At 41.3% G+C, this 19,318-nt stretch overlaps 1 protein-coding gene across 1 annotated transcript; it reads left to right on the top strand.

Annotated features, from left to right (window-relative positions):
* The first annotated feature begins 3,543 nt into the window (after window positions 1-3,543).
* LOC122564568 (zinc finger protein 878-like) lies at window positions 3,544-18,538 on the top strand. Its single transcript, XM_043719662.1, has 3 exons — window positions 3,544-3,709; window positions 4,661-4,769; window positions 16,192-18,538. Exons 1-3 carry the CDS (start codon window positions 3,615-3,617, stop codon window positions 16,663-16,665), a joined length of 678 nt encoding a protein of 225 aa, XP_043575597.1. The 5' UTR covers window positions 3,544-3,614; the 3' UTR covers window positions 16,666-18,538.
* Window positions 18,539-19,318: the final 780 nt, after the last annotated feature.

The raw sequence follows: 19,318 nt of genomic DNA, 5'->3' as shown, positions 1-19,318 counted from the left end.
GCTGTGCTACAGGGTGATTGGGTTGGTTCGTCATTCACTGTGCCTCATTTCCTTTTTGTTAACGTCAATGGTAAAAAAGACTGAGCAGAGTTTGATAAAATGTCATAGATTTCAGAAAGATTTTATTAGATTGTGTGCGCAATTCAGGACTTAAGGTCTTAACTCATGCCTTCAGTAGGATTCTAAAATCTAATGGATTTACAAAACAAAATTGATAGATTAAGTGAATATGCAAAACTGTAGCAAATGGAGTTTAAAAGAATAGAATTAGGTACCTTCTAAATGGTGGGAGAAAGTGAGGACTGCAGATGCTGGAGATCAGAGTCGAGAGTGTGGTGCTGGAAAAGCACAGCGGGTCAGGCAGCATCCGAGGAGCAGGAGAGTCAACGTTTTGGGCATAAGCCTGATGAAGAGCTTATGTCTGAAACGTCGATTCAGCACCACACTCTTGACTTTCTAAATGGTGACATGTTAGAAACAGTGGAGCTCCAAAGAGATTTGGGCATCCATGTAAGTAGAAAGGCAATTAAGTGATGGATTTTAAGAGGACTCAGACAAAATGGGTGAGTGTAGAAGTCATGTTAAAGCTTATAAAGGTCTTGTTAGATCACATCTGAAGTACTTTGCAGGGTCAGTATAGTTTTATAAAGGAGCAGTAATGTTTGATAGACATGTTAGAGTTTCTTGAGGATGTTTTTAACAGTAGATAAGGGGAAACTGATGGGATGTGGCATACTTGGATTTTGAGAAAGCTTCCAAGAATGCTGATCACAGGTGCTATATAAACAAAAAATTGGGATAATTACTGGCGTGGATGGAAGATTAGTCAATAGAACAAAAACAAAGTAGGAATAAACAAATCACTGTCTGGTGTTATTAGTGGGATACTATAAAACCATAAGACAGAGGAACAGAAATTAGGTCAAACAGCCATCGAGTCTGCTCTGCCATTCAATCATGGCTGATAAATTTCTCAACCCCATTCTTCTGCTTTCTCCCCATAACCTTTGATTCCTTTCATATTCAAGAATACATCTATCTAATCTTAAATATACTTAATGACCTGGCCTCCACAGCCTTCTGTGGCTGAAGAAGTTTCTCCTTATCTCTGTTTCTAAAAGGTCTTCCCTTTACTCTAAGGCTAGGCCCTCGAGTCCTAGTCTCTCCTACCAATGGAAACATCTTCTCTGTCGAGCCCATTCAGTATTTTGTATATTTCAATTCAATTCCCCCCTTATCCTTCTAAATTTTGCCGAGTATAAACCCAGAGTCCTCAAACATTCCTTACATGTTAAGCTTTTCATTTCTGGGACCATTCTCAGGAGTCTCCTCTGAATGCGCCCTAGGGCCAATATATTCTTCCTCAGACATGAGGCCGAAAACTGCACACAATACTCCAAACCTGGTCTGACCAGAGCCTTATCGAGCCTCAGAAATACATTCCTGCTTTCATATTCCAGTCCTCTCAAAATAAATACCATCATTGCATTTGCCTTCCTAACTACTGATTCAACCCGCAAGGTTACCTTGAGAGAATCCTGGACTAGATCTCCCAAGTCTCTTTGCTCTTCAGACTTCTGAATTTTCTCCCTATTTAGAAAATAGTCCATGCCTCTATTCTTGCTACCAAAGTGCATGAACTCACACTTTCCAATGTGGTACTCCATCTGCATTACTTTGCCCACTCTCCTAACTGTCCAAATCCTTCAGCAGCCTCCCTGCCTTCTCAACGCTACCTGTCCTTCTACCTGTCTTTACATGGTCTCCAAACTTCGCCAGAATGCCTTCAGTTCATTCATCTAGATCGATAAAGTGAAAAAAGGATCAGTGCTTGGAGTCCCAGCTGTTTTTCAATCATATCATGATTTGGATGTGGAGACCAAATGTCATATTTCCATGTTTGCAAATGACACAAAACTTAATGGGAATGAGCATTATGGCGATGATGTAAAGAGACTTCAATGGGAACTGGACTGGCTGAGTGGACAAGAACATGTCAGATGAAATGTGTGTGTGAAATTATCCATTTTGGAAGGAGGGTTGGAGTGCAGAGTATTTTGTAAATGTTTAAAGTTTGGAACTGTTAATCTCCAAAATGATCTGTATCCTTGTTCGTGAATCACTGAAAGCAAATGTGCAGTGAAGCAAATAATTAGAAAGCCAAATGGTATGTTGGCCTGTTTATGCAAGAAGATTTGAGTACAGGAGTAAAACTTTCTTGCTTCATTTGTAAAATATCTGATGTATGATGTACAGTTTTAATTCCCTTACCTGAGGATGTCTTCCATAGAGAGGATTCAAAAGAGATTCACCAGTGTAATTTCTAGGATGGTTGGACTGTCCTCTGAAGAGAGATTGAGAAGATTGTACTCTCTAGTGTTTGCTTAATAGGTTATTTAATATGAATTCTTTATGAATTTCTAATTTGTAAAGGGCTAGACAGAGTATATGCAGAAAGGATGATTCCCTTGTTTGGAGAAGGGAGTTTGAATGAGGAAATTAGGGTAAGAGTAAGCCATTTTGAACTGAGATGACACGCAATCTTTGGAATGTTTTAACCAAAGGGCTGCAGGAGCACAATTATTGAGTATGTTCAGGGTAGAGGTTGATAGATTCAAGATACTAATGACATTGAGATATAGGGAATAGTTCAGGAATATGCCATTGAGGCAGATTATCAGCAATAATCTAGAATGGTTGTGCAGGCTCAAGCCGCTGAATAGTCTGCTCCTGCTTCAGGACTCATCCTATGTCTAGTTCTGGACACTGTACCTTGGGAACGATGTATTAGGCATGGAGGGAGTTTGTCATAGATTTACCAAAGCGATGCTGTGACTCCAAAGGTTAAATCATGAGAGATTAGACAAGCTCTTGTTGTATTTCCTGGAATTTAGATGTTTAAGATATAATTTTGATTGAAGTTTCCAAATTATTAAGGGGAACTGATGAGGCAGACAGAAAGAAACTAGTTCCACTGGTTGGGAAGTCTAAGACAAGGCAAATTAAATAAAAAAAAAAAGATCTTGACCTTTCAGAAGTGAAGTTTGGAAATATTTCAATATGTAAAGCGTGGCAGAAGTTTGGAATTTAACTCCACAAATGACAATTGATAGATCACTTTTTGTATGGATTTCTGCTAAAAATGTAGTTAAATTGAACGAAGCCTCAAATGATGATTAGGAGCAATATCTAATTGTACCACTGAGGGTAGGAAGTAAATTTTGGGTTGGTTAGTGACACTCTTATTCCAACAATAGTTAATAAAAAATAAAATCTCCTGTGGGGATGTTTATATAGACAGGCTGACCTTCTGTTACAATGCTTTCCCTGGTCTAATAGCATACCAATGTAAGATGTGAGAGATCATTTGGAAAAAGTGGCCACATGAGTGAGCTACTGGAAGACGGTTAGTATCTTTGACCAATATTGTAACGGACTTCAGTGACTGAGATGTTTAATATTGTGCACAGAACTTGTAAAAATATGATTTGATTTTTGAAGTCCCTGTGTATTCAGCACTGGAAATGCACTGAAATCTAAATGGTGATACTTCATTAAACAGGAGTTAAAAATATATTTCAGATGATCTAACCCAGCACATCCGTGTGAAGCATATGGAAGCATCAAAGGGAAAACCACCCCTGGTGCAGCTGTGTGAATTCTGCGGTCAGGCTGTAAAACACTACAAGAGCCACAAGATTTTCTGCAGGTACAGTAAAAGAACTGGGGTTCCTAGATGGTGGGCAGTTGATGATTTGTACTAGCAACATCCAAGAAAAGGGAAACTAAACTTACAAAGGTTGTGAAAGATACTGCCTATGTCTCACAATGCTTTTGAAGTATAGTTACTGTTGTGGAAATATGTACAGCAAAATTCCACAAAAACGCTGTAATAAGTGGCCAGATAACCTATTCCAACGATATTGGTTGAGGGACAAATATTGACCAGGTCTGTGAGAAAGAGATCCTTGCTTTGGGATCATTCATATCCACCCAGAACGGCAGCCAGGGCCTCAGTATAATGTCTTATTTAAAAAAAAGGCATCTCCAAAAGTGACAAACTCCCTCTATATTGCACTGAAATATCAGCTGAGATTTTGTATTTGAGCATTGGGCATGAGACCTGAATCCCCAGACGTCTTACTCAAGAATGTTATTTCTACTGTTAAGCCACAACTAATACTTAAATTATTGCATTTTGAGGTCCGGTTTCATAAAGTTGGGCTGTTATTCCTTTGATCTTAGAAAGTTGAGGGTTGATCTGATTGACATCTATAAAAGTATACAGATTTTTAAAAAATGCTGGAAATGAAATAACTATCTCCTTATGTGGGGGAAATCAAGAACAAGGGGTCACATCTTAAAACTGATTAGAAGTGAAATCAAGAAGCACTATTTCGAGAAAGCATGACAGAAATCACTCCCACTGTGCAATGGATTCTGGATCAATTAGTTTTCAATATTAACAGAATAATGGATATTTGTTAGCTTTGAGGAGTATGTTAACCAGTTTTGTTCTAAAGGAATAGACAAACACATTCAGATAGTGAAATGGCATACTCCTGTTCCTGTTGCTTTGGTGTAATTTTTTTAATTTATAAATGATCGTGGCAAGAATGTGGGATTGCTGCCATACCTTTCTTTCCATTTTGGTTCACAGTGGCATTAAAAAGTTCCAGTGCAAGTTCTGTCTGCAGGCATTTTATCGCTTGTCAGAGCTGAAGAGGCATACATGGACCCACACAGGGGAGCTGCCTTATCAGTGCCGTGTAAGTATTGCTCAGGATCAACAACTATGTAAAGGCAATGGTTTATTGCAGCCAAAATAGAAATTGCTGGCGAAACTCACCAAGTCTGGCAGTATTTGTGGGGGAGGCGGGAGGGGGAAGTAGAGTTAATTTTTTTTCAAGTCCAATGACTTCATCAGAACTATTAGTAGCTAGGAAAAGCTGGTATTTATGAACAGAAGCTGAGTAAATGATAGTAAGAGCTAAGAATGAGAAAATGGGGTTGGCCTTGTTGAATGGAACTCATAATTGATCATGGGCCTAGGATTACATAGGAATGGGTGACTGTGCTAAAAGCAAAGTTAAAAATCATGCAACACCAGGTTATAGTCCAACAGGTTTATTTGGAAGCACTAGCTTTCAGAGCGCTGCTCCTTCAGGTGGTTGTGGAGTACAAGGTTGTAAGACACAGAATTTATAACAAAAGTTTACAGCGTGATGTAACTGAAATTATATATTGAAAAGGACCTGGATTGTTTGTCAAGTCTCTCATCTTTTAGAATGACCATGTTGGTTTCAGTTCTTTCATATGTAAATTGCAAAACTTTTTTTTACAAGTTACATAGTCAAGTGAACTATAACAATTGGTGTCATGTCGGCCCAGATAATGCATCGAAGGTCGAGGTGTCCTGTGTGAGACTGTCTGTGCCACAATGGTCAGACTGATTCTAATCTTAAAAACGGATTTACAGAATCCTACATGGATTCATGCATTTTTGAGCAAAATAAGATGTAATTCTGCAAGTACAAATTCACCCCAGAAACTTGTATGTGTGCATGTGTGTGGACAACTACCAAACATCAAACAGATTGCTCGTAGTGAACTGCCCGGCTTTCAGGACAATACCATACAACCTTGTCAAGGTAGATGCTGCAAGCCGTGTCAGAATGTCGACGTGGATACCACCATTACGTGTGGGGACACCTCCCACCACGTACGTGACAGGTACTCATTCGACTCAGCCAACGTTGTCTATTTCATATGCTGCAGGCAAGGATGCCCTGAGGCATGGTACATTGGTGACATCAAGCAGAGACTACAGCAACGGATGAATGGGCACCGCACAACAATCAACAGACAGGACTATTCCCTCCCAGTCGGAGAACAATTCAGCCGTCCACGACATTCGACCTCGGATCTTCGGGTGACCGTCCTACGAGGCAGACTTTGGAACAGGCAACAGCGAAAAGTGGCCGAGCCGAGGCTGATAGCTACGTTCGGTACCCATAGGGAGGGTCTCAGCCGGGACCTTGGGTTCATGTCACACTAAAGGTGACCCCATTGCATTATACACACAGACAGACACACACTCACGCAGACCCTCTCTCATATGCTCACACACGCTCTCACACACACCCTCTCACAGACTTATACCTCTTTACACTCACACTCGCACACATACATACACTCTATCACAGACACTCATAACTCCCCCCAACACGTGCGTGCGCGCACACATGCGCACATACACTTATAAGTTTATGGGGTGAATTTGTACTTGCAGAATTACATTTTATTTTCTCAAAAACTGCATGAATCCATGTAAGATTCTATAAATCCGCTTTTAAGATTAGAATTAGTCTGACCATTGTGGCATAGACAGTCTAACACAGGGCAGTCGCACCTTCAATACTTTATCACTCGAGAATGTAACTTTTAAAAATGTTTTGCAATTTACATATAAAAGAACTAAAACCAACATGGTCATTCTAACAGATGAGAGACTTAAACAATCCAAGTCTTTTGTCAACATATAATTTCAGTTACATCACGCTGTAAACTTTTGCTATAAATTCTGTGTCTTACAGTCTTATACTCCACAACCACTTGATCAAGGAGCAGCGTTCCGAAAGCTAGTGCTTCCAAATAAACCTGTTGGACTATAACCTAGTGTTGTGTGATTTTTAACTTTGTACACCCCAGTCCAACACCGACATCTCCAAATCGTGCTAAAAGCAACCCATGTTGCAATAGTACTGGGTGTGAGTTGGATTAAAAGTACGGAAGGGTGGAATCAGGCTCCCTAAACTTTGATCTCAATATTGAGTCCTAGAGGCTGCAGGTTACTCAGGTGGAAAATGATGTTGTTTTTTGACCCTGCACTGAGGCTTGCTGGAACAGCACAGCAGGCCTTGCCAGAAATGTTAGCATTGGAACACCGCGGTGTGTTGAAATGGCAGGCAACTGGAAGCTCAGTCATTTCGGTGTACCCAGGCACTTTGGGTTTGTACAAAGGCGATGGTTTATTGCAGGTTGGATTTGCGTGAAAGCAAGTTTTTTACAAATGGGTTTTGTGTATGGGTTAATTGCGGGAGGGCTTTGTATAAAGGTGATGATTTTTCACAAATGGTAATTGTAATGGTTAATTGCAGGTAGGGTTTATGTCCCTATGATCAGGTGGTTGGTATTGTGTTAAAGTGATGTTTACTCACTTTGTTTTCTAACAAACTGAGATTATGTGTACCATATACCATTATCAGGTAGCACATACCTGGATCGGATTAAACTAATCCAACTGCATCATGAGCCCCATCTCCAGCTGCCTAATAAGCAAAGTTTTATTTTGCATAACTATTGGTGTATATCCTCTCTGAGAGAAATTGCCAAGCCAATTGCAGCTGAATTGCCATGCTTTTGTACTGTAGGCCTATGCTCATTCTAACCTGTCTAGAGTTTGTGTACCTACGTTTAATTTCTGCTGCTATGTCTTATGGTCTTATAGCAGGAGAATGAGGTTGAGAAACTTACCAGCCATGATTGAATGGCAGAGCAGACTCAATGGACTGAACAGCCAAATTTCTGCTCCTATGCTTATGGTCTGTAGCATTTGATTTGGACTTTCTGAAAAGTTCGGTCTGAACCCATTTTTCAAGAAGTGAAATATCTCATTGTTTTTGGTCCAACTTACCCAAAATTTGTGGATATGCCTGGGGCCATCTGAGTCTGGCCTGCCTAGCTCATATAGCGTTTGCTACATCAGACTGTTGAGTTTTTGGAGGAGTTATGAAGCTGAGTATTCTGAAATGTGGCTGCTAATTCTGAAGTTTCTTTTCCTCCTCTTGTGTCCACAGTATTTATATTTGGTTACAGAAGACCACACTCTCTCAATAGAACAGCAGTAGGTTTAATGTCTACATAAAATCATGAGGCATAGTGATTACAGATTGTGACATTTACACAAGTTATATGAACATCTGCCAGTATATCGAGCTTTAGCTGCAGCATTAAACAAGGTTGGCATACAATGTTATTCATAGGAAGCACAACAGCCAGTAAAAGAATCCACAGTAGTGTGATCATCTGTTTTACTTGGCATTAATACGTATTGGGGGATAAATATTGGCCAAAGCACTGATCTTCTACCTCCATCTGAGAAGATGGGCCAGTCCTGCTCCTCGGATGCTGCCTGAACTGCTGTGCTTTTCCAGCATCGCTCTACTCCAGAATCTGGTTTCCAGCATCTACACTCATTGTTTTTATCTAGTTGATTTTAACATCTTGTTGAAAGGCAGCACTCCCTCAGTCTTGAATCAGAGTGTCAGCCTAGATTTTTGTAGTAGAGTCTCTGGGGTGGAGTTCAAATCTTCCAGTTCAGGTGCAAATTGTACCACTGGCTACTGCAAGGGTTCAGACAATTGCCCCGAATTGGAACTGGGGAAAATGAGATCAGGGTTCCTGCTGCTAACTGCTGACCTATTAACCTCTGTTGAAAAGTGCCTTTGTGAAGCTTCAGCAAGATCAAGTTTTATGATTTTCATTATGATATGCTATTTTTTATCATACAATGTTATTCCACAAGCCAATAAATTGAGAGGACACTCAGCAAATAGGACCACAATTTTCAGGTATGCGGTCTTGCCACCGTGAAGTGTAAAAACCAATTTTACTGAGATGCAGATACCTCCCAGCTTTGTACGGAATAATATGTCATTACATGTTGCAATTGCTATATTGCTACAGTTTACTCTGCGTTAAAATTTAAATTTCACCAAGTCTGATGCTATCTTGCTGATAGTGCAGCGCCTGATTGTGTTTGTACATCTGTTGTTCCTGTCGTATTAAAATGTAACCTTTTAACTTAGTGAAACTGATTGAAGCCCTCATCAGTCTAGACTTCCAAAAGGTGCCTCATGGGAGGCTGCTGAATAAGGTGAGGGCCCATGGTGTTTGAGGTGAGCTGCTGGTTTGCATTGGGGATTGGCTGTCTGACAGAGGTAGAGAGTTGGGATAAAAGGTTCTTTTTTGGAATGGCAAGTGGGGTCCCACAGGGTTCAGTGTTGGGGCCATAGCGGTTCACTTTATATATAAATGATTTGGACGAAGGGACTGGGGGCATTCTGGCGAAGTTCGCCGATGATACGAAGTGAGGTGGACAGGCGGATAGTATTGAGGAAGCGGGGAGGCTGCAGAAAGATTTAGACAGTTTAGGAGAGTGGTCCAGAAAATGGCTGATGAAATTCAACGTGAGCAGGTGCAAGGTCTTGCACTTTGGAAAAAAGAATACACGCATGGACTATTTTTTTTTAAACGGTGAGAAAACTCATACAGCCAAAGTACAAAGGGATCTGGGAGTGCTAGTCCAGGATTCTCTAAAGGTTGATTTGCAGGTTGAGTCCGTGATTAAGAAAACAAAGGTAATGTTGTCATTTATCTCAAGAGGGTGGAATATAAAAGCAGCAACGTGCTTCTGAGACTTTATAAAGCTCTAGTTAGGCCCCATTTATAATACCGTGCCCAACTTTGGGCCCCACACCTCAGGAAGGACATACTGGCACTGGAGCGTGTCCAGTGGGGATTCACACGGATGATCCTTGGAATGGTAGGCCGACCATATGATGATCAGCTGAAGATCCTGGGATTGTATTCATTAGAGTTTAGAAGGTTGAGGGGAAATCTAATAGAAACTTACAAGATAACGCAGGGCTTAGAAAGGGTTGGACACTGGGAAGTTCTTCAGCCAGAGAGTGGTGGGCCTGTGGAATTCATTGCCACGGAGTGCAGTGGAGACTGGGACGTTAGGTGTCTTCAAGGCTGAGATTGATAAATTCTTGATCTCGCAAGGAATTAAGGGCTATGGGAAGAGTGCGGGTAAGTGGAATTGGAAGGCCCATCAGCCATGATTAAATGGCATAGTGGACTTGATGGGCTGAATGGCCTTGCTTCCACTCCAACGTCTATCTATGTCGAAAAACAAACATTAAAAATTGATAGGGAAGCTCAAAGTGCTCCTTCAAAACTGTGCCATTCTCACAATGGCCTAACAGCATAACTATGCAGAAGGTATCTCATTACAGCCAGGTAATGACGTGGGGAGACAATGAAAAACAGAATAACAACTTGGCCAATAAGGGTGAAAACCCAGTTGCAGTCACGTGCAAAAACTCTGGCAACTACCTCCTCTTCCTCCTTTTTCTAATTCCTCATCCCAAACCTGTGATTCTCCATTAATTTCCCAAGCTTCCTGTCACACTTCTCACAACGAGTCCCCAGTCTAGCTAAAATCGCCCACAAAGTAAAACAAAAGTTAATCAAACTGAACTGTTCTGAAGAAAAATCATAAAAGGCTTATATTGTCCCAGCCAACACTGACTGGTTGGCAGGTCTTCATTTTTGCTCGAGAAAAACCGATGTGGGAGGGCCTCTTTATTGATGAACAGGTTAAATCCTGGTTTCCATGGTGGAGTAGACCTTTGTTAATAAGATCCGATGATACCACTTTGATTTAGGCTATTTGTATTTTATCTGTTATTTGGGCTATCCTGCCAGCCTTCATCTTCTCTCCATTTTATAATTTCTGAGACATCAATTTTGTTGTTCACTCGTACACCAATGTTGTTGGGATACCCTTGTCATTATATTGTAGGATAATCTGGTGACTAGGGCTTTCTTTCATGATTGTAACAAGTAATGTCCAAAATAAGATAAAATAAACCCTATACAGAGCAACCTTGATTATCCAAACATCAGTTATCTGAATTTCGGATTACCCGAACAAGATCTCAAGGTCCCAGTGTGGCTTCCTTTGTTTTCGATTAGATCAGTTATCTGAACAAAAGAGTGAAAGTAATTTATTTGCTATTGTAGTAAGAATTAAAATAAACAGCCAGTCAGGAACTATTCAAGTTGCAAGACCTTCATGGGGCAAATCATTTAGATAATGTATTTTTTTTCCCAAATATCTGGAATGTGTTGGTTGGAATAAAAGTAAACTAGTTTCTGATTGGTTAAACCCAACCAGCACATATTTTTGATTAGTGGAAACATTCTGTCTTGAGACTTCAGCACATAACCTGAGATGAAACGTGAATGAATCATTCAGGTACTGACTCATTTCTGCCACGTATGATATTAAACGGAGACCCGGTTTAGCTGTTGAGATGGGTGTGAAAGATCCTATGGTAGCTTTTCAAAGAGGAAGGTGAAGTTCTCTGTATCTAACTAACATTTACCCATCTGCCAGCATCACTAAACATATTGGTTATTTGTTTTACTGTGCTTTCAGGGAACATGCAAATTGGCTATTTATTTATCAACGTAACAGTGAATACATGTCAGAAGTACATAACTGGTTAGAAAATGCTTTCTGCTGTTCTGTGACTGTGAAATGTTAATTTGGTGCTGTGAATAATATTTTAATTTGGACTTGACCATCTTTGTTTGAGACATAAGTTGATGTGCATAAACTTCTGGTTGAAATAATCTGAATTGTCCAGACCGGAGGCCTGTGACCAGTGGAGTGCCACAAGGATTGGCGTTGGGTCCACTACTTTTCATCATTAACATAAATGATTTGGATGTGAGCATAAGAGGTATAGTTAGTAAGTTTGCAAATGACACCAAAATTAGAGGTGTAGTGGACAGAACTAGAGGACATAGGTTTAGAGTGAGAGGGGAAAGATATAAAACAGACCTATGGGGCAATTATTTCACGCAGAGGGTGGTGCGTGTATGGAATAAGCTGCCAGAGGAAGTGGTGGAGGCTGGTACAATTGCAACATTTAAAAGGCATCTGGATGGGTATATGATTAGGAAGGGTTTGGAGGGATAAGGGCCAGGTGCTGGCAGGTGGGACTAGATTGGGTTGGGATATCTGGTCGGCATGGACTAGTCAGACCGAAGAGTCTATTTCCATGCTGCACAACTCTGACTCGAATTGTCATTGTATGGCTTCAAGTGATATATTCTATTCTCTGGACTATCAGATCTATATAGACAACCAATGTTTCTTTTGTGACCTAGAATTTCTGATTTCTAATGCTGACTCTTTCTAATTTTGATGAACTAAATTTAATTGTTGTCAGCTTAGCAAGGGAATAATTGTCATCTATTAAATAGCCTTGAGTTATGCCATGTGCTACATTTGAGTCCAATTGGCAAGTTTGAACCTGTTTTCCCAGCACATCATTAAACAATGTGAGATAAAATAAGATAAATATTTCCAGTTTTCAGCTTGTGCAATGTGATCAATGTGAGTGATGTAATCAACCAGATAGAATGTTGCTGTGGAAATGCTTGTGGCCTTGTATGTCATATTTGAGGGGAGCAACTGAGTAGAGGAGCCCCGACAGGCTCCACCTAGAGGAGCAGCTGAGCAGAGGATCCAAACATGGGCAGTTAGCAGCACTTTAGAGGGATGGGTGAGAAGAAGACCCTGAGACAGGTATTCTGGAAGGTAAAGTGAACTCCCTATTATGGTGAGGTTTGGAAATATAAAGGGAATGCTTGGTTACCAGACAGTCTAAGAGAACCAGACAAGTTGTACAGGACTCTGCTGAGGTCCTGCTCACTAACTGGATTTCCATTTTTATGAGGACGTTAGTACCTCAGAGGAGTGCAGTCAGAGCCAAGTTTGTGGCACCAAGGATGGCTCACTTGTACAGGTGAGGAGGAAGAAGTAGAGAGGAGCAATAGTGATAGGGAATTTGTTAGTCAGGAAAACAGACAAGTGTTTCTGTGACCATGGATGCGACCTCAAGATGGAATGTTGCTTCCCTCAGCTAGGAGATAAGAATGTCATAGTCTAGCTGCAGGACATTTTTCTGGGCATGAGTGAACAGCCAGAGATGATAGTCCTTTTTGATTTTTATTCATTTGTCAGATGTGGGCCTAGTTACCCTCAAGAAGGTGGTGATGAACTGCCTTTTGAAATACAGTAGTTATTTGCTGCAGGTTGATCTACACTGCTCTTAGGAAGGGAATTCCAGGATGTTGAGTCAGGGCCAGTGAAGGAATGGTGAGTGGCTTAGAGGGGAACCTGCAGGTGGTGGTGTTCTTATATATCTGCTATCTTGTACTTTCCAGATGGAAGTGGTTGTGGGTTTGGTATGTTGGTATTAATGACTTAGATGATCTCTCCTCAAAACTGTATCTGATTATTTAACCAATAATCCCACATTTCAAAATTGCCTCAGTGACAGAAAAATAGATGTTTTGGAAATAGGTTTCCAGTGTTGTTTCACAGGCCTTAGTGTTGACTCTCTTGCTTCTTTCTGTATTTATTAATGGTTTGCACTTAAATTTGTAGATGATTCAAAAATTAACCAGGTAGTTGATAGTGAAGTGGGTGGCTGTAGACTGCAGGAAGATATAAATGATTTGCTTGACTGGGCAGAAAAGTGACCAATGGAATTCAATCTGGAGAAATGTGAGATGATGCATTTAGAGACAACAAACGAAGCAAAGAAACACAACAAATGGGAGGATTTTGAGAGTGGTAGAGGAAGTAAGAAAACATATCCCCATGTCTTTGGGCGGCACGGTGGCACAGTGGTTAGCACTGCTGCCTCACAGCACCAGAGACCTGGGTTCAATTCCCGCCTCAGGCGACTGACTGTGTGGAGTTTGCACGTTCTCCCCGTGTTTGCGTGGGTTTCCTCCGGGTGCTCCGGTTTCCTCCCACAGTCCAAAGATGTGCAGGTCAGGTGAATTGGCCATGCTAAATTGCCTGTAGAGTGGGGTAAGTGTAACTATATGGGGTAGGGGTAGGGGTATGGTGGGTTGCGCTTCGGCGGGTCGGTGTGGACTTGTTGGGCCGAAGGGTCTGTTTCCACACTGTAATGTAATGTAATCTTTGAATGTGGTGGTACAGGAAAGTGAGGTGGTTTTAAAACAAAACACCTGGAATGCATTCCTTTACAAGATAAAATATAGAATACAAAAGTAGGTATATATGCTGGAATTGTATAGAATGCTGGTTATGCCATAGCAAGTATTTTGTGTACATTTCTGGTCACTGAGAGGAAGGACATACTTGCTTTAGATAGGGAACAGACGTGATGTGCAGGAATGTTGTCAGGCTTGAAGATTGCAGCTATAAGGAAAGACTGGAAAGACTAGGTTTATTTAAGAAGAAAGGAGGCTGTGGAGTGACTTAGTTGCATATTTTAGCTATCTCCTTAAAGTTTGCTTATTTGTCATAATTTGGAGAAGAATTTGTACTGTTTCCCTGAAAAATTCTCCCCATTTGTTTGCTTTCTCCAGTGATTAACATTCCTGGAGATTTGGGCATATGAAGCATGAGTTTGCCTTAGATGGGATAAGCATTCCAGGGACTGGACATTTGTCTCTTTCCCTTTCATGGATCAAATGGGATCCCTGGATGCTTTCTTCCTGGACTTCACTGGCTTGAGTCGACGTTTATTGCCCAGTTCCAATTTTCCTTGAGAAAATACAGGTGAGTCACCTTCCTGAACCATTGCAGTAGCTCTGATGTCGATACATCTACAGTGCTTTTATGGAAGGAGTTTGAGGATTTTGACCTGTGATGGTGAAGGAATAGTAATATGGCTCCAGGAGGAGGACTGTGACATGGAGGGAAGTGGTGATGCTCCCTGATGTCTGCTATCCCTGTTCCTCTAGTGGTGGAGGCTGTGGGATTGGAAGATCCCATCAGTGGAGCCATGGGGAACTGAAAAGGTTCATCTTGGAGATAGTGTATATACTGCTGTCACTGAATGCAGGAGGTGGAAGGTATTAATGTTTAATGTGATGGATGGGGTTTCATTCAAATGTGCTTTGTCCTGGGTGGTGTCCAAGAACTGCTTAAAGTGTTGATGGAGCTACACTCAGCTAGGATGTAGAGAATATTCCATTATTGTAGATGGTGGACAGGTTTTGAGGGGCTATTAGTTGCTGTCTGCAACATTCTCATCTTTTACCCCCTCCCGTGGCTGAGCGTTTAAATCTCTGGTCAATGGAAATCTCTGTGATGTTGGAGGACAAAAAGGTTAGCAGTACAGTTAAATGTCAAGGAAGGATGCTTTGGATTCTCTCATGTTGGAGGTGGTCATTGCATGCACTTTGTGGCACAAGTGTTACTTGTCATTTATCAGCTCAAACCTAGTGTTTTGGCTGCTTCAGTATCGGAGGGGTGGCAAATGGTCCTGAACGTTGTGCAATCATGAGCAAACATTGCCACTTCTGACGTTTATGATGAAGGGAAGGCTCTTGATGAAGTAACTGAAGATGGCTGGCTGTAGGAACCAGCCTGAGGTGTCATACAGAGGTATCCTGGTCTGCAACAACCACAACCATCTTCACTTTGTACTAGGTCTAACTCCAGTCAGTTGAGAGTTTTTTCCTCCAGTTTTGCCAAAATAACTGGGACTTGATTACCTGGTTTAACAGGAAATAGTGTGCTTACAAGAGGCATTAAATGATTTAAAATCTTAAAATGATTAATTTTTTAAAAATACAATTGCTCTTACTTAAAATTATATTAGTTATGATATCTACATTATTTTCAGTGTTCCTATATCTCTGGTAATAACCTCCTGAGCACAGATCTACTTTTGACTCCTTATCAAGAAGTGTCTTGATTTTAAAACTTTCATTCTTCTTTTCATGTTCTTCCCTGCCTTTGGTCTCCCCTACCTCAGTAATCTCTCTCAGCCCCACAACCCTCTGAGACAGTTGTACTCCTGTAAATATAGATTGTTATGCACTCCCCAATGCTAACTGCTTCCCGTCGGTGCCATGTATTTAGCTGCATATCCCTAAGTCCCGGAATGCCCTTCCTTCACACCTCAGCCTCTCTGTTCTGTTTTCCTCTTTTAATGTACTGCTTAAAGCTACTTGCTTTCTTTTTCAAACTTTTCATCTTTGAAATGATTTTCTTATATGGTTTAGTGTAATATATTGTTTTATAATGCTCTTGTGAAGCACTTTGTGTGTTTCTAATGTAAAAGATGTCACATGAATGTAATTTGTTCACTGGCATTCAGCGGTAATATTCCTGCATCACCTGTAACAATTTGGGTTCACATGCTGCAATCGAATAGTCCCCACAATATTCCTGCAGTAATTTGTTCAGTTGCTGCTTTCCCACCTTCCCACTCTTTCCTATCATTTAGGTAATTTTCCTTCACACCCCTGCAGTAATCTTGTGTTCTGGTTATGCACTAGGTCTGTGGAAAGCGTTGCCGTCATCCAAGTAACCTCAAGAAACACATTCGAACAGTTCACAAAGAGGAAATCCGAGTGCAGATCGACAAGGAGCATGCCTCTCCGAAGCTTCTCAAAGACTTTCTACCTCGAGAGATGGAGAGTGATTGCACGGTCAAGGGAAGCGGTAACTTCGTGGACAGGACTGATACTCGGTTGCGTGGATCAACTGATTCTACAATATCCTCTTTTGGAAATGCCATAACAATCCCTGGTGCAGTGTCTAGCATGCCACATGTGGTCTGCACTGCTCCTGATAATCATAATGCTATGATCCCGCCTATATATACAACTGTCTCCACTGCTTCAGAAAGACATCATGATAAGATGATTAGTCCACTTCCATCTTTCAAGTCCCTCCTTACTAGCCCCCATGTAGATATGCTGCAGAATCCATTTCACCAGACAGCAACCTTAGAGCAGAAGCACCAGTAACTTTGGAGATTGAATGATGAACTGAGGGAAACACGATGCACAAGATGAAATTATCCGCCAGGTCTATGCTTAATATATTCTTCTTTTTGATTTATGCAAACTGTGGCCTGCAAATTGATGAAACATCTGAGAAGTTTGCAGTTTCATTTAAAAGTTCTGCTACTGCATTATATTTATCTGTATTAAATGTTTGTATTGCAAATACCTTGTTAAGATATTGAAAGCAACAAATGCTGGTGATCACAGCGGGTCAGACAACATCCATGGAGAGAGAGCAAGCTAACGTTTCGAGTCTAGATGACTGTTCATCAGAGCTGAAGTAAAAGGTGAAGGGACAGAATTTATGCTATTGTTTGCAGTGGGGGTTGGGGGTGGGATAATGGGTGTAGGGTGTTGATGGAGAAAAGATGTTGATAGTTCAGATTAAGTGATCAGAATGTGAGAATGGCAGAACAATGGTGTGTTACCTGCCAGAATTGAAAGGACAAAGTGGAATGCTGGGAGGGGAGGACATGATAACAGGATGGAAGAAAGGGAAGAAATAGAAGTTGGTTTACAATTTAAAGGTATTGAACTCAATATTAAGTCTAGAAGGTTGTAAAGTGCCTAGTTTGAAGATGAGATGTTCCTCCAGTTTGCGCTATGATTCACTGGAACACTGCAACATCCTGAAGATAGACATGTGAGCAGGAAGCTGTGTTAAAATGACCGGCTGCAGGAAGATCGGAGTGGTGCTTGCGCACAGACCAGAGGTGTTCTGCAAAACGGCCATCCAGTCTGCATTTGGTTTCTCTAGTTTAGAGTAGGCCACAATGGATGCAGCGAATACAATACACAAGATTGGAGGAGGTCCAGGTGAAATGCTCCTTCACCTGGAAAGACTGTTTAGGCCCTTGGATGGTGAGCAGGGAGGAGGTGAAGGGATAGGTGTTGCATCTTCTGCAGTTACATGGGAAGATGCCGTGGAGAGATGTTGGTTGTAAAATGGACTAGGATGTCCCGGAGAGAATGATCCCTGCGAAATGCAGATGGGGAGTGAGGGGAAGATGTTTTGTTGGTGGCGTTCTACTGGAGTTGTCTGAAATGGCAGAGAACGATCCTTTCAGTGCGGAGGCTGGAGGGATGAAAAGTAAGGATAAAGGGAACCTGATCACGCTGTTATAAATGATGGGAAGGCGCAAGTGCAGAAACACAGGTGATAGGTCAGATTCGGTTGTGGTCCTGTCAACTACAGTGGGTGGGAAACCACAGTCATGGAAGAAGGAAGCCATGTCAGCAGCATTGTTTTGGAAGGTGGTTTCATCTGAACAGATGTGAAGTAGGTGAAGGAACTGGGAGAATGGGATGGAGACCTTGCAGGACATGGGGTGTGACAAGCTGTAGTGAAGATAGCTTTGGGAGTCAGTGGCTTTGGCCGGACAACATTCATGTAGAGAGAGCAAGCTGATGTTTCCTGATTCAGTTTCCAGCAACTGCAGTATTTTGCTCCTATGCCTTGTTAAGATAGTTTTCCTCCACATGGATCTTAAAAGGTTCGTTAAATTGCTGTCAGAGTTCAGTTCTAAAAGGAGATGGAGAAGTGACCTAGTCTCATCAATCTTGCCTCTTGATCCTCTTCCCCTCTTAAGGTAATGAAGTCTGGTAAAGTATTGTTGTTTCAATTGAATAGAACATTAGTATTCTCCAGTGTAACATACAACAAAAATCCATCACTGTATTCTTGAAAACCTGCTGAGATATGGATTTCTTAGAAATCTGTCCATGTGTTAAGAGCTATAATGGTGTGGTTATTTGGTTTGCTATCCTTTAGGGAGGTGATGGCATAGTGGTATTCCAGACACCCAAGCAATGTTCTGGGGACCCAGGTTCAAATCCTGCCATAGCAGATGGTGGAATCTGAATTCGGTAAAAAATTGGAATTAAAAGTCTCACAATGACCATGAAACCAAAATCAATTGTCAGAAAAGCCCATCTGATTCACTAATGTTTGTTAGGGAAGGAAACTGCCATCCTTACCTGGTCTGTACTACATGTGACTTCAGACCCACAGCAAAGTGGTTGACTCTTAACTGCCCTCTGGGTAATTAAGGATGGGCAATAAATGCTGCCTAGCCAGTGATGTTGTCATCCCATTAATGGATATAAAAACAAGAGTCATCAGCTACTATAAGAAATGTGGGATACTGGATATTGCGAGCTGGGTATAAACTTTTTTTTTGATGGGATGTGGGCTGTGTAGGTATTTGTTCATCTCTAACTGCTCTGAGGGCAGTAGCTGTGGATGTGAGTCACATATGGGCAAGACCAGGTAAAGATGGCAGGTATGGACACAGAGTCGAAATTGGATTTGTTTTTTTTCTTTCCCAAGTTAGATTTTAAAATGCTTCTTCAAAGAGAATATGTCAGGTATGTTCATTGCAGATTTTCCTATTTTGAAGGTTAGTACTGACAATTAATTTGTCTTCCCAATGCCCTAAACAAGTTAGTGTGCCTTTATTTCCAGCAATTGTAATTGAAATGTAGTGACTTTTACCTGTACAGTGAGGGAGGTACAGTATGCTGTACACAGGAGAAAGTGAGGTCTGCAGATGCTGGAGATCAGAGCTGAAAATGTGTTGCTGGAAAAGCGCAGCAGGTCAGGCAGCATCCAGGG

Source organism: Chiloscyllium plagiosum, chromosome 2, assembly GCF_004010195.1.
Source record: "Chiloscyllium plagiosum isolate BGI_BamShark_2017 chromosome 2, ASM401019v2, whole genome shotgun sequence".
NCBI lineage: Eukaryota > Metazoa > Chordata > Chondrichthyes > Orectolobiformes > Hemiscylliidae > Chiloscyllium > Chiloscyllium plagiosum.
The sequence above is the reverse complement of the archived record's forward strand: the minus strand, read 5'-3'. Positions and strand labels throughout refer to the sequence as shown.

Bases quoted from the DNA above. Each gene is read 5' to 3' on its own strand.
- LOC122564568 (XM_043719662.1), top strand. From the start codon at position 3,615: ATGGAAGCATCAAAGGGAAAACCACCCCTGGTGCAGCTGTGTGAATTC. The intron at 3,710-4,660 runs GTACAGTAAAAG...TTTGGTTCACAG, and splicing joins AGCCACAAGATTTTCTGCAG to TGGCATTAAAAAGTTCCAGT. The intron at 4,770-16,191 runs GTAAGTATTGCT...GTTATGCACTAG, and splicing joins AGCTGCCTTATCAGTGCCGT to GTCTGTGGAAAGCGTTGCCG.